General features: G+C 41.4%; 1 protein-coding gene across 6 annotated transcripts in view; it reads left to right on the forward strand.

The window, feature by feature from the left end:
* Positions 1–16,478, forward strand: part of tmc5 (transmembrane channel like 5) — a 180,824-nt gene that overhangs the window by 81,578 nt on the left and 82,768 nt on the right. For all 6 annotated transcript variants that reach the window (XM_059654224.1, XM_059654228.1, XM_059654225.1 and 3 more), the window contains 2 exons: positions 11,603–11,719; positions 11,889–11,991. In XM_059654224.1, the coding sequence (XP_059510207.1) occupies positions 11,603–11,719; positions 11,889–11,991 (220 nt within the window). The remainder of the gene's footprint in view (positions 1–11,602; positions 11,720–11,888; positions 11,992–16,478) is intronic.

Here is a 16,478-nt window from a genome sequence, read left to right on the forward strand (position 1 = left end):
GGTTTTAATAGCAAATCAGACAGATCAAACATTTAAAAATAGGGTGGTTCATCTCATTTTTATTGATGACAATTGATAATTTTAACATTATTCTTGCTGGCAAATTAGCATTGAAGATTAATTACAAGTCGAGAATAATTTTCAAATAAGTTACAACAGATGAGGACATTTTCTTGAAGATATCTGCATGGGAAACCAGTCACAGTTGGTCCTGTGTGGAAGGAAAGGGAACAAAGCCGACAATTGAAGAAATTGTGACAGTGAGTAAGATGAAACATGAAGATGGAAAAATAGAACTAGCCGAATTCGATGAAGATGCTTCCCAAGAAGACTCAGATAGTCAAAGATTTTCAGCACATATCACAATTGAGCAAGATGTTTCCCAAAACCAAACTGGTACTATTTGCCAATGGTTGCAACATCATCTTCAGCTTGCCATTGCTGTGATCCTCTTTTTCTTCCACTATTTTAAGGAATCATACCCTGAATCCTATTATGCTGAAGTACAACGTACTCAATGGGAAAAAGCAAGTCATGTTGGATCAGAGAGGAGCACCCCAAATTTTTCACAAAATGTAACATCTGAGCCAAAAATAGTAATAAATATCGATGAAGTTACTTTAGCAACACTCAATAAGATTAATGATGCGCGATGGAAAGGTAATGATGTCTTCCTAGGCAATGATATGTTTTTGAATGATTATTTCTCTAATATGTACCAGCATCATCTTTTTATTAGCTTATAAGAACATAAGAACTAGAAGCAGCAGTAGGCCATTCAGCACCTTGAGCCTGCTCCGCTATTTAATATGATCATGGCTGATCTCATTGTGGCCTCAGCTCCACTTTCCTTCCTGTTCTCAATAATCCTTCAATCCATTACTCATTAAAAATCAGTCTAACTCCTCATTAAATCAATGCAGTATCTCGGCAGCCACCACGCTATAGGATAGTGACTTGCATAGATTCTTGACCTTTTGAGAAAAGTAATTTCTCCTCATCTATGTTTTAAACCTGCTGCTTAGCCGAACACAATGACCTGCCATTCTAAAATATCTGCACCATTCTAAAATATCTGCACCATTCTAAAATATCTGCTCCACATCTACTTTGTTGATCCCCTTGTATCTTAGACACCTCAATAAGATCTCCTCATCCCTTCAGAATGAGGTGACTGTAGGTCTAAATTCGTAATCTCTTCTCATAAACTAAGCCTTTTACCTCCGGAATTAATCTCATATACCTTCACTGAACTGCCTCCAAAGGGATTATATCCTTCCTCAAGCAAAAGGTCCCAATCTGTAAACACTCCTCCTGAGGTAGTCTGACCAATGCATTGCACAGTTGTAATAATCCTTCCCTATTTTTATACTCCATTCCTTTAGCAATAAATGGGTCTGAGTGACAGGACCTGGGAGGTGCTTTCAAAAACTGAGACCAGAACATCAGATTGGCAGCAACCAACTACAGTCTAAAAGATAAGCTTTTATATACAATTGGAAAATTCTCTCTGAATCCCATTGAATCTAACTTTACTAACCAGTCTCCAATGTGTAACTTTGTCAAAGGCTTTACTAAAGTCCACGGAGACAATCTTCACCATTCTGCACTCAATTATCTTTTTGGTTACGTCATGAAAAAACTCAAACAAGTTGAATGTTAGTATCTAAATATGCACAGCTGATCAACATGTAAGATGTCCAAATTATGTAACTACATTTTGACCTGCTTCTAAAAGAATAATGATTTATGGCATAATTAAATAGGGAAAAATATGACAGTTAATCCCCAGATCCCACATTTTGGAACTTCAAGTAAGATGCAAGGAGTGTAATTTTTATGTAATGTTTGGATTTTGAACTAACGGATTTTGAATTGGTCTGTGTCTATGAAGTGGTTTAATGGTTAACTTGTAATTATGCTTGTAGCCATGGTGATTTCTTTTGAAACACAATATGAGATAACTACTTCCTGGAGAGGAAATGTATTTCATTGGTAAATTTTGAGTGAACAGTAAACAGTTATGCTCAGAGATGATGGGAAGTACAGATCTGGAGAATCCAAGATAACAAAGTGTGAAGCTGGATGAACACAGCAGGCCAAGCAGCATCTTAGGAGCACAAAAGCTGACGTTTCAGGCCTAGACGCTTCGTCAGAGCATCAGAACAGTTATGCATTAGGTTTCAGATTGAAGGATCTAGATTTTTTTTTCAAGTTGAGGGGAAACATCAATAGCTTGGAATGAGCTTTCTTTTCAGTCCACATTTGCAGAAGTCTTGGCTGAAGCTGGATGAGTATGTATACGATAGTTGTTCCCGCTAAAGTCAATAACCTCACATTTTCCACACTACATTCCATCAGCCATGTTCTTGCCCTGTCATTAAGCCTGCCCAAGTCCTCCTGAAAATGTTTTACCCTTTCCTCACTAAAGACTTTTCTGCCTTGGTCTGTAGCAACCACAAAATGGTGATGGTACTGTGTCTGTAAGGGCGATTTATTCTATAATGTTTCTCTTAGTTTTGGAAACTAGGTCGGCGAGGACGAGTCAGCTGACTGGTCTGTTGTCATGTTGTTTAACTCTGGAATTCCCTCCCTAAACCTTCCCTCCCTAAGCTTTAACTCTCAAAGTTTAACCACAGCTAACACGTCCCTCATTTCGTAAGTCTTTAGTCACCGACCGTAATATCTCCTCATGTGGCTCTGTGTAGAATTTGTTTGACATTGCACCTGAGAAAAGCCTTGAGACTTTCTACTGTATTAAGACGCTATATTGATCTGATTTGTTGTTGTGGACAGATTCTAACAGCTACCCCCTTAATTATTTCTGTTTGTTTTGATGTAGTTTCAGATTAGGGGGACAGGAAGGAAAATGAGTTTAGTTTTTAAATTGTCATGGGATACGTGTATTGTTACTGGATCAGTATTTGTTGTGCATCCCTAATTGCCCCTTGAATGGCTTATTCGGGCCATTTGAGAAGGTAGTTAAGAGTCACCCACATTTCTGTGAGTTTGGAGTCACATCCAGGCCTGATGAAGTAAGAATGGCAGATTTCCTTCCCAAAAGGACATTTTGGTTTTTATGATAGTCAGCAGAGATTATAGACTCACCATGAGAGTCAGCTAGCTCAGTTGGTTGGACGGTTAGCTTGCAAAGCAGTGTGGCACCGATAGCGTGTGTTCAGTTCCTGCACTAGGTGAGGTTACCATGAAGGACACTCCTTCTTAACTTCTCCCCTTACCTGAGGTGTGGTAGCCCTCACGTTAAATATCCACCAGCTGTCTCTCTGTCCAACGAGAGAGCAGCACTATGGCCTGGTAAGACTATGCTGACTTGCCTTGATACAATGACCTTGAGACTAACTTTTAATTCCATGGTTTATTAAACTCAAATTGAATGATACAGCAGGTTGGGATTTGAGCCTCTCCCCAGAACATCAGTCTGGGGGGACTGAAATAACAAGGTGTAGAGCTGGATGAACACAGCAGGCTGAGCAGCATCAGAGGAGCAGGAAGCTGACGTTTCGGGAACATTCCCTGGATTGGAGTGTATTAGCTATAACGAGATGTTGGACAAACCTGGACTGTTTTCACTAGAGCATCAGGGGCTGGAGGGTGACCTGATAGAAGTATGTAAAATTATGAGAGGCATGGATAGGGTGGATAATCAGAGTCATTTTCCCAGGGTGGCAATATCAAATACCAGGAGGCATAGGTTTAGGGTGAGAGCAACGATGTTTAAAGGAGATATACAAGGTAGCTTTTGTTTACACAGGGTGGTAGGTGCCTGGAACACACTGCCAGGGGCAGTGGTAGAATCAGAGGCTATAGCAACATTTAAGTGGCACTTAGACATATGTGAACGGGGAGGGAATAGAGGGGTAAAGACTTCGTGCAAGCAAATAGGATTAGTTTAGAATGGCATCATAGTTGGCACAGAAAAGATGGACCAAAGGACCCAATCCTGAGCTGTACTATTCTGTAACAAAAACAAAGTTGCTGGAAAAACTCAGCAGGTCTGGCACCATCTGTGAAGGAGAAAACAGAGTTAATGTTTTGTGTCCAGTGACCTTTCCTCAGGACCCCTATTTTGTGATCAGTCTTAGTTAATCATAAAATCAGGAAAACTATATAAAGGATTCTTAATAGTCTGCCACTTCTGTTCAAATGATTAAAAAAGTAGGTACGAAAACAGTACCTTAACAATGCTAAATATCTGTCACCTTTACAAATGTAAAGAGCTGCAAAGCAATTGGTGACATACAGCAATGGACGCTGTTTTAAAATGTATGTCTTTGAATGTGGGAACCAAATGTAATATTCCCAAGTTCACAAATGACACAAAGCTACCCCCACCCGCTTCAAGAAGACCGCCATCATCCCGGTGCCAAAAAAATCATGCGGTGTGCCTCCGTGACTACCACCCAGTAGCTCTGATCTCTATAATTATGAAGTGCTTAGAGCACTTCCCCATCAACTCCAGCCTACCACATTGCCTTGATCCTCTGCATTCACCTAATAGTGCAACAGGCCTACATTCATCACTGGAACATCTGGATAACAAAGATACCTACGTCAGGCGACTACTTATTGACTACAATTTTGCCTCCAACACCACAGTTCCAAACAAACTCATCTCTAAACTCAGACCTAGGTCTTGAACTGCCCCCTGTGTAACTAGATCCTCAATTTCTTGGCCCATAGACCACAATTAGTAAGAATAGGCAACATCTTCTCCACCATAATCCTCATCACCGATACCCAGCAAGGTTGTGTACTCAGCCCCCTATTATACTCCTTATAAACTCGTGACAGTGTGGCCAAATTCTGCTCTAATCCCATTTACAAGTTCACTGACAACACCACTGTTGCTTGTCATCCAACCTACAAAGGAGCTGGTCGTTGACTTTGGAAGCAGAGTGGAGCACACACCTCTGTCTGTATCAATGGTGTTGAGGTGGAGATGGTCAAAGGCATAAAGTTCCTGGAAATGACGATCACTAACAATCTGTCCTGGTCCATCCATATTGGCACAATGATCAAGAAAACACAAAAGCATCTCTACTTTCTCAGGATGCTAAGGAAATTACACAAGGACTCTTCCCAATTTGTATAGATGCACCATAGAAAGGAACCTGTGTGGATGTATCACAGCTTGGTATAGCAACTGCTCCTCCCTGGACTGTAAGAAATTACAGAGAGTCATGAACACAGCCCAGCCCATCACGTAAACCAGCCTTCCATCTATTGACTCCATCTATACTTTCTCATGTCTCAAGAAAGCAACCAACATAATCAAAGACCCCTCCCCCACCCTGATTATACTCTCTTACACCCTCTTCCATCAGGCAGAAGATATAAAACTTTGAAAACACATATGTACAGATTTAAGAACAGCTTCTTCCCTGCTGTTATCAGAATGGCTCTCTCAAATGTTAATTCTGATCTCTCTCACTTTGCACCTTCTCTGCAGCTGTAACACTGTATTCTGCACTCTGTTCTGGAGCCCTGATGCACTTTGTATAGTGCGATTCGCCTGTATAGCGCACAAAGCAACACTTCTGACTGTATCCCAGTACATGTGACAACAAGCAATCAATCAATCAAGCGAGGTAGGAATATGTGTTGTGAAGAAGATGCAAAGAGCTTAACTAGGTTTTGGACAGATTTAGTGAGGAGGCCAGAATATGGCAATTGGAATATAATGTAGAAATAGTGTGAACTACCAACTCGGTTGGTCAGAGCAGATGTGCAGACAAAAGTATATAATTAAATGAAAGTGCCTGTATATGAAAATGTGGATGTACAAAGGGATCTAGGTGTCCTGACCATTAGGCCACTGAAGGCTAATGTCCAGGTACAGCAGACAATTAGGAAGGCAAATAGAATGTTAACTTTTATCACAAGGATTATTTGCACAATTATGGTGAACAAAATCCTAACAGGAGAAGTGAGTAAACTTATGGTGAATGAAGGAAGTCATTGGCTGAGATTTTCCCTTTCTCAGGCTAAGTGTAGGGGCGGGTGAGTTAGATATTGACTAAGTCACCATTGAGAGTACTCATCAGATCATGCCCAGGTCAGATGGCCAATCAGAGAATTTGTAGGTCTTAAAGAGCATTATCCGAGGCCTACACTGCAGGGGAGCTCACGGTGAGAATATGGATGTTTTTCTTTTGTTTCTCATGGGATTGGGTTGTGGCATAACTGGGAATGTCAAGATGTTCAAAGGCGTAGTGTGGCTTTTAGAGATCCACTAAGATTAGCAAGGACAAAAAATAGGCAGAGAACAGGAGTGATTGTAATAGTTCTAACCATATCAAAGTCATAATAGAAAATAGAAAAATGGTGTTGTTGTCCTGGAGAAAAAGACAAAAACATGTAAAGTACCAGAAATAATGCAAGTCCAAGGAGCTAGTCAGAATGAGGAAGTGAAAGAAATCAGTTTTTGTCAAAAAATAAGAAGTATAAGTTAATGGAACTGAAAGTTGACAAATTCACTGGACCTGATGAGCTACACCCCAGACTCTTTAAAGAAATGGCTATAGAGATATTCAATGAATAGGTCATTAACTTGCAACATTCTTTTAGAGTCTACGATGGTACCCCAATTAGAAGATTGCAAGTTGTTTAAGAAAGGAGTAAGGGAGAAAATGAGGAATAACAAATCTGACACCAACAATGGGGAAGATACAAGGTCTAATCATTAAGGATACAGAAATTGGAAATTAGAAAATAATGATCTGATTGGGTAGAGTTAACATGGATTTATGAAAGACATTAATGTTTGATAAGCCTGTTGGAGTTTTGTGGGGATGTTTCTAATAGTGTAGATAAGGGAAAACCATTGGATGTGATGAATTTGGATTTCAGAAGGCTCTCAATACAGCCCCACACGGGAGGTTAATAAACAATATTAGAGCACACACAATATGTGAATACATTCATACAGATTGAGGACTGGTTCAATGATTTGTATGTGGATACTTAATGTCATATTTCCAAGTTTATAAATGACACAAAACTAAAGGGGAATGCATGATGTGAGAATGATGCAAAGAGGCTTCAAGGGGATTTAGATAGGCTAAGAGAGTAGGCAAGAAAACCGCAGATGGAATATAATGCAGATAAGGCGTGAGGTTACCTACTTTTGCAGCAACAAATATGAAGAATATTTTTTAAATGGTAAAAAATTAGGAAGTGTTGATATCCAAAAGGACCTGCGTGCCATTATTTATATAAGTCGCTGAAAAGTAATAAAAAGCTGCAGCAAGCAATTTTAAAGGCAACTGGTATGTTGGTAGTACAGTTAGGGATGGCAAGATGATTTTGTAAACAGAGGTAAATATGCCTTGCTTCACTGATAAGACATACCTGAGCAGTGGTGTGCAATTTGGGTCCCTTTACTTAGGGAAAGGGTTCGCCGGAGTAATCCTGGAGTGAAACAAAATAAGGTTGAGGACTCTGCCTGTATTCTCTGCTGTTTAAGAGAATGAGAGGTGATATTACTGGAACTTAGAAAATTCTTGAAGATCTGGACATGATATACACTCATAGGATGTTTCTCCTGGCTGTGGCCAAGGGGTTTAAATGTAGGGAACACCTTCTCTGGATAAGGGACAGGTATTTAGGACTGTGATAAGAAATTTCTGGACAAAGTAGTGAATCTTCAGAATTCTTTACTCAGAGGGCTGTCAATCATTGAGCATGTTTATGAGAGAGATGGACAGATTTTTAAATACTGATGGCATCAAGTCTAAAGGGAACAGCGTGACAAAATGCACTAAGGTGGATGATAAACCAAAATTTAGAATAGTAGCCAAATTTGTGCTCCTGTGTGTGTAAGAAAGTCCAGGTTCTTAATGCAGGATTTAGAAATGTGTCCTAGAAATGGAATACATTGACAAATGATTTGGAGGCCGATTTTACCTTAGTAAATAAATAATATCTTTGATACTGTGTGAAAAATTTGTGAATTCAATAGTGCCAAATACCTCTATAGTTTGATGGGGAGAATGGGTTATCCAAGCTGGTCAGTTTCCACTGTGTTATACTCTCTGCCCCTGGTTGGTACTGGGAAGGTGATGGCCTAGTAGTATTATCACTAGACTGTTAATTCGGAAACTCAGCTCAAATTCCAGAGACCTGGGTTTGAATCCCACCACAGCAGGTGGCGAGACTTGAATTCGATAAAAAAAATCTGGAATTAAGAATCCACTGATGACCATGAAACTACTGTTGAATGTCAGAAAAACACCCATCTGGTTTACTAATGTACGTTAGAGATGGAAACGGCCATCCTCACCTGGTCTGGCCTACATGTGACTTCTAACCCACAGCAATGTTGTTGACTCTCAGTTGCCCTCTGAAATGGCCTGGCAAGCCATTCAGTTGTACTACTTGCTTTAAAGTCTGAAAGAAATGGAACTGGACAGATCACCTAATAGCAACCTAGGAGCTGGAAAAGACAATGGCAGAAACAGACCCATTAACCCATAAGTATGACAATGTCCCGGACACCACCATCACCCTCCCAGCAGGACCGACCCAGGAGAGCTGGGGATACAGTGGGATACAGTTGGGAGGGAGTTGCTCTGGGAATCTTCAACATTGACTCTGGACCCCATGAAGTCTCATGGGTTCAGATTAAACATGGGCAAGGAAACCTCCTGCTGATTATCATGTACCGTCCTCCCTCAGCTGATGAATCAGTTCTCCTCCATGCTGAACAAAACCTGGAGGAGACACTGAGGATGACAAGGGCACAAAATGTACTCGGGGGGTGGGGTGGATTTCAATGTCCATCACCAAGAGTGGCTCGGCAGCAGTACTACTGATCGAGCTGGTCAGGTCCTGAAGGACAGAGCTGCTGGACTGGGTCTGCGGCAGGTGGTGAGGGAACCAACAAGAGGGAAAGACATATTTGACCTCATCCTTACCGTACTGCCAACTGCAGATACATCTGTCCATGACAGCATCGGTAAGAGTGACCATCGCACAGTCCTTGTGGAGACAAAGTCCACCTTCACATTGAGACCAACCTCCATTGTGTTGTGTGGCTTTATCACTGTGCTCAATGGGACAGACTTCACACAGATCTAGCAACTCAATACTGGGCATCCACAAGGCTCTGCGGGCCATCAACAGCAGCAGAATTGTACTCCAACACAATCTGTAACCTCATGGCCCAGCACATCCCCACTCAACCATCACCATTAAGCCAGGGGATCAACCCTGATTCAATGGAGAGCGCAGGAGGGCATGCCAGGAGCAGCACCAGGCAATCCTGAAGGTGAGGTATCAACCTGGTGAAGCAGCCACACGGGACTACTTACACACCAAACAGCAAAAGCAGCAAGTGATAGACGGAGCTAAGCGATCCCACAACCAATGGATCAGATCTTAGCTCTGCAGTCCTGCCACATCCAGTTGTGAATGGTGGTGGACAATTTAACAACTCACTGGAGGAGGAGGCTCCACAATTATCCCCATCCTCACTGATGGAAGAGTCCAGCACATCAGGGAGAAAGATAAGGCTGAAGCATTCACAGCAATCTTCAGCCAGAAGTGCCGAGTGAATGATCCATCTCAGCCTCCTCCAGTGGTCCCCAGCGTCACAGGTACCCGTCTTCAGCCAATTTGATTCACTCCACGTGATATCAAGAAACTGTTGGAGATACTGGATACTGCAAAGGCTACAGGCCCTGACAACATTCCAGCAATAGTACTGAAGGCTCGTGCTCCAGAACTTGCTGCTCCCCGAGCCAAACTGTTCCAGTACAGTTACAACACTGGCATCTACCCGACAATGTAGAAAATTGCCCAGGTATGTCCTGTACATAAAAAGTGGGACAAATCCAACCCGGACAATTTCCGCCCCATCAGTCTCCTCTTGGCCATCAGTAAAGTGATGGATGGTGTCAGTAACAGTGCTATCGAGCAGCACCTGCTCAGCAATAACCTGCTCAGTGACACCCAGTTTGGGTTCCGCCAGGGCCAAACCGCTCCTGATCTCATCATTGCCTTGGCTCAAACACGGACAAAAGAGCTGAATTCCAGAGGGTGAGGGGAGAGTGACAGCCCTTAACATCAAGGCTGCATTTGACCGAGTGTAGCATCAAGGAGCCCTGGCAAAACTGGAATCAATGGGTGTCAGGGGGCAAACTCTCCTGTGGTTGGAGTCATACCTGACTCATAGAAAGATGGTTGTATTGTTGGAGGTCAATCATCTCAGCTCCAGGACATCTCTGCAGGAGTTCCTCAGGGTAGTTTCCTCGGCCCAACCATCTTCAGCTGCTTCATCAATAACCTTGCGTCCATCATAAGGTCAGAAATGAGTATGTTTGCCGATGATTGCATAATGTTCGGTATCATTCATGACTCCTCAAATACTGAAGCAATCCATGTTTAAGTGCAACAAGATCTGGACGATATCCAGGCTTGGGCTGACAGGTGGCAAGTAATGTTCACAACACACAAATACCAGGTTAAGACCATCACCAATAAGAGACAATCTAACCACTGCCCTTTGGTATTCAATGGTGTTGTCATCACTGAATCCCCCACTATTAATATCCTGGGGGTTATTATTGACCAAAAACTCAACTAGACTCAACAGCAGGTTATAGGCTGGGAGTACTGCAGTGAGTAACTCACCTATTGACTCCCCACAGCCTGTCCCACCATCTACAAGGCACAAGTCAGGAGTGTGATGGAATACTCCCCACTTGCCTGGATGGGGGCAGCTCCAACAACACTCAAGAAGCCTGACACCATCCAGGACAAAGCAGCCGCTTGATTGGCACCATTTCCACTAGCATCCATTCCCTCCATCACGACGCTCAGTAGCAGCAGTGTGTACTATCTACAAGATGCACGGCAGAAATTCACCTGAGATCCTCAAACAGCACCTTCCAAACCCATTTAGAAGGACAAGGGCAGGAGATAGATAGAAACATCATCACCTTCAAATTCCCCCCCAACACACTTACCTTGCTGACTTGGAAATATATTGACATTCCTTTATTGACACTGGGTCAAAATCCTGGAATTCCCTCCCTTAGGGCACTGTGGGTCAACCTACAGCACAGGGACTGCAACGGTTCAAGAAGGCAGCTCACCACCACTTTCTCAAGGGGCAACTAGGGACGGATAATAAATGCTGGACAGTGACACCCACATCCCACAAATGAATAGAAAATAAAATTTATTAGTACAATAGACAAATTAAAGCTTCCATTTAAATAAATCAATAATAGTGACAAGGTATTATTAATAAATAATGATAGTTTATTTCCAGAAACTTATTCTGCCACTGAGCAGTGGCTGTAGAGTCAGGACATATACATTATCAATTTTTAACTTTCACACATGTAAGTAAAATACTCATCCTGGTGACAGTGTAACAAAAAGAATCATTATCTGGAAAATTACTCAATTTATTTACAGAGTTCCGGATCATATTAAATGGCAGAACATTCCACAGATTGCTGACAAACGTCATGTACAACGCAAAAGGAGTATGCACTCGTAGCAGCGTTACAAATAAATAGAATAATCTGATAGAGACATTTTTCATGATATTAATGTATTTTCTTTTTATCAGCTGCTGCCCAAAGGCGTAGAACTATTGGTGTTACAATGCGTTTAGCATCCTTGGCCGGATTAAGTTTATCACAATATTCACTGCCGGAAGCCGAATTAAGTGAAGAAGAGAGACAGGGTGTGTAAATATTTTTGGTATTAATCATCAAAATTTTCAAATTGACTTTTAAAGATTCCAAATTCATAGTGTTTTGCTAGAAAATTTGGTTCCACTGCTGGATGAAAAGTTGTGTAAACCTTACCTGAGGAAGGAACAGAAATAGAATTCTTTCTTTGATTCTGCACAGATAAAATAAGGTTTATTGCTGACTTAGCGAAATTATCATACAATGAAAGGATGAAGACCATCCAGCAATTGACAATGAGCATTGAAGAGAAACGAGAGATCAGGTATAGAATATCTACTTTCCAATGTTGACTTTAACTGGTCGCAGTACTCTAGTCATATGAACTCTGATCAAAAATGATCTGTGAATGTGAAAAATGTGATTCTTTGTTTCCCTCTGATTATTTTTGGAGTGGGATTTATAAAGGCCCCCGCCAATCAGCACATCTACTGAAGCTATTCTGCCCATTCAGAGTACATTGTCTCCCTTTGCGGAATGGTGCAGCTTTGGTGCCATTGTGAATCTAGGTGGGATGCTCTTCAAAGAATCTGTGTGGACTAGTTGGGCCAAGCTGTAAGGATTCTAAGATTCTGGAAGCAGAATTAGGCTAGTTAGCCCCTTGAGTCTGCTTTGCCATTCAATAGGATTATGGGTGATCTGTTTGTGTTTCAAATTCCCAGCTACCCCAGTAACCTTTGATCTAAAAAACTCCATCTACCTCTGCCTTAAAGAGATTCAATGACCTCACCTTAAATGCCTTCTGAAGTTTCAAAAACGCTGTGAAAGAAAAATTCTTCTCTTCTTTGTCCTAAAATAGTGACCCCTGATTTTAAAACGTTTTCGCTAGTTCAGGACTCAGCCACAAGAGGAAACATCCTTCCACTTTTACAGTTAAGTGGAAACAAGCCCAGTGTATTCAACCTATCCTCATGATAACCCAGTCATTCCAGCTATCAATCTGCTGAATCTTCTCCAAACCATTTAAATTCTTATGTTTCCCCTATTTTGCAATGAAACAACCCAGGCCATCTTTAATCTTTGACAATCTGAACAACCAGATTTACCGTCAACAGAATTCGGAATCGGCCACTTCAGCCCTTCATTGCTGTTACTTGCCCACTGCGGCTATGGGCAGCTCTGGGCCTTGCCTCACTCATTCCAACACAACTGTCAGTAAGGCTCACAATTCTGACGTCTCGCACTATTGATGGAACAGAGTTAATACTTCTGCCTGATGATGTTTCATCAGAGCAGCTCCAATTAAAGTTGTTTGACCTGAATGTTAACTCTGTTCCTCTTTCAACAACTGCTACTAGAGAAAGTGAATTTCCAGTTCAGTACTTCAGATAGATCCACAACATTGAATCATACAGCAGAAAAGAAGTCCTTTGGCTATCAGGTCTGTAGCACCAAACACACTGGTCCCACTTTCCCACACTAGGCCCATAGCCTTGAATGTTATGGCATGTCGAGTGCTCATCCAAGTACTTCTTAAAGGTGGTAAGGTTTTCCCGCCTCAACTACCCTCCCAGACAGTGTATCCCAGGTCTCCACCACCTTCTGGATGAAAAGGTTTTTCCTCAAATCCCCTCTAAACCTCGAGCCTTTCACTTTAAAATTTTGTCCCTTTATTATAGACCCTTCAACTAAAAGGAACAGCTGCTTTCTATTCATCCTGCCCATGCCCCTCATAATCTAATACACCTCTATCAGGTCCCCTCTCAGCTTTATCTGCTCTAAGGAAAACAAACCAAGCTTCCAGCCTCTCTTCATAGCTGAACTACTCCATCCCAGGCAACATCCTGGTGAATGTCCTCTGCACCCCACTCCAGTGCAAACACATCCTTCCTGTGACCAGAACTCCAGCTGTGTCCTAATCAAAGTCCTGTACAGCTCCGACATTACCTGCCTGCGCTTATAATCTATGTCATGTCTGATAAAGGCAAGTGTCCCGGATACTTCTTAACTACACTATTAACCTCAAACTCAAACAGGGGAAGGAACAAAAGGTTAAAGGAGATAAATCAATGGCTGAAGAGCTGGTGTATTGTTCCGGGTTTCAGGTTTTTGGACAACTGGAATGTCTTTTGGAATAGAAAAGATCTGTTCAAAAGGGATGGGTCTAACCTAAACTGGAAAGGTACCAATATCTTAGGAAGATTTGCTCATTCTGTTAAGGGAGACTTTACACTGGTAGAGAAGGTGAGTAGAGGAATTCTAAGTAGCAGTGTAAATGGAAAGATTGATGGGGAAGGTTCTGAATGTGAGGACAGCACATCAGTTAGAAAATAAAGACAAGAATGAGACAGAGTATGTAGTAACTCTGAAGAACTAAATTATATTTATTTCAATGCAAGGGTAAGGCTGATGAACTCGGGGCATGTTTAAGAACATGGGATTGGGACATTGTAGCTGTTACAGAAACTTGGCTGAGAGATAGACAAGTCTGGTAGCTCAATGTTCCCAGTTTTAGATGCTGTGGGAAGGATAGAAAAGAAGGCAAAAAGGAGGGGGCGGGGGGGGGCTGGCATTCTTGATTAAGGAATACGTTACTGCTGTAACTAGGGAAGATATTTCTGAAAAGTTGTCTAGTGAAAATATATGGATAGAAATTACAATTAAGAAAGGAAAGATCACCTTGATGGGATAGTACTGTAGACCCCCAAATAGTAAGTCAGAAATTGACAAACAAATATGTAGGGAGATCTCAGATATATGTAAGCATAATAATGTTGTAATAATTGGGGACTTTAGTTTTCCAAATATTGACTGGGACCACCATGGTGTTAAAGGTTTGGATGGTGAAGAATTTGTCAAATGTGTTCAAATGTTTTCCTTTATCAATGTGTGGATTCTCCTACTAGAAAAGAAGCAAACCTAAACCTTCTTTTGGGCAATAAGGGAGGGCAGGTGACTGAAGTGAAAGTGGGGGAACACCTTGAGTTTAGCAAACATATTAGTTTAAAATTGGTTATGGAAAAGGATAAGCCTTCCATAAAAGTTAAAGGTTTTAATTGGTGTAAGGCAAATTTTAATGGTATGAGACAAAAACTTTCATAAGTTGATTAGAGTAGATTGTTTGCAGGTAAAAGGACATCTGACAATTGGGAGGCATTCAGACATGTGATGATGCGAGTTCAGAGGCATTTTGTTCCTGTTAGAGTGAAGGGTAAGGCTGGTAAGATTAAGGAACAATGGATGAATAAAGAATAAAGGGTGGGATGGCGGCTCAGCGGTTGGTACTGCTGCCTCACAGCACCAGGGCCCTGGGTTCAATTCCACACTCATGCAACTGTCTGTGTGGAGTTTGCACATTCTCCCTGTGTCTGCATGGGTTTCTTTCAGGTGCTCAAGTTTCCTCCCACATTCCAAAGATATGCAGATTAGGTGGATTGACCATGCTTAATTGTCCCAAGCATTTAGGGATGCAAAAATTAGGGGAATGGGTCTAAGTGAGATGCCGTGACCTTTTGGGCCGAAGGGCATGTTGCCACACTGTAGTTATTCTATAAAATTCTATATTGAAGTTCTAGTCAAGAATAAAAAAGAATCTTTTTTTAAGACACAAACAACTTGATTCAATTGAATCTGTTAATCAATATAAAGAGTGCAGGGGTATTTTTAAGGGAGAAATCGGGAAGACAAAGAGGGGATATGAGATAGTGTTGCTAGATAAGGTTAAGCATAATGCAAAGAAATTCTACAAATACATTAAGAACATGAGGGTAACCAGAGAGAGGGTAGGGCTGTTAAAGATCAAGGAGGTTGTCTTTGCGTTGAACCCCAGGAAATGGGACAGATACCAAATGAATATTTTATATCAATTTTTAATGTGGAGAAAGAAATGGAGTCTAGAGAATTAAGAGAAATAGACTTCGATGTTTTAAAAACAGTTCACATTACATAAGAGGAATGTATAAAGGTGAATAAATGTCTGGGACCTGGTCTGTGTATCCCAGGATGTTGTGAGAAGTAAGGAAGGAAATTACGATACCCCTTGTAGAAATAATTGCATCATCTATAGCTATGGATGAGGTGCCTGATGACTAGAGGGTGGCTAATGTTATAGCTTTGTTAAATAAAGGTTGTAAGGAGAAATCAGGGAACTGTAGACGTGTGAGTGTGACTTTGGTTGTTGGTAAATTGTATGGAAGCGATTAGAAAAGTAGGATTTATGGACATTTAAAGGGCCAAAAGTTGATTAGGGATAGTCAGCATGGGTTTTGTGCAAGGAGATTTGTGTCCCAAAAATCTGATTGAGTTTTTTGAGGAAGTTACCAAAAAGATTGATGATAGCAGAGTAGTAGGTGTTGTTTATTTAGATTTTAGTGAATCTTTTGACAAGGTTCTGCATGGTAGACTAATCAGTAAAGTCAGGCCACATGGGATTAAGGGTGAGCGTGCCAATATTTTACATAATTGGCTTAACGGAAAGAGACAAAGAGTGATGCTGGAGGGTTGCTTTTTGGACTGGAGACCTGTGACCAGTTATGTTCCACAGGGATTGGTTCTGGATCCTTTTCTGTCATTTATATAACTGATTTGGATGAGGCATGGTTAGCAAGTGTGAGGGTGGTGCTAAAATTGGTGGCATTGTGGACAGTGAAGAAAGTTTTCTGAGATTACAAAGGGATCTGGATCAAATGGGTCAACGGGCTGAAAAATGGCAGAAGGAGTTCAATGTGGATCAAAGTTGGTATTGTATTTTGGTATAACAAACAAGGGTAGAGCTTATACAATTGGTGGGGCTATGGGTGGTGTTGTAGAACA

The sequence above is a fragment of the Stegostoma tigrinum genome, chromosome 23 (assembly GCF_030684315.1).
Source record: "Stegostoma tigrinum isolate sSteTig4 chromosome 23, sSteTig4.hap1, whole genome shotgun sequence".
In the NCBI taxonomy this organism is placed as follows: Eukaryota; Metazoa; Chordata; class Chondrichthyes; order Orectolobiformes; family Stegostomatidae; genus Stegostoma; species Stegostoma tigrinum.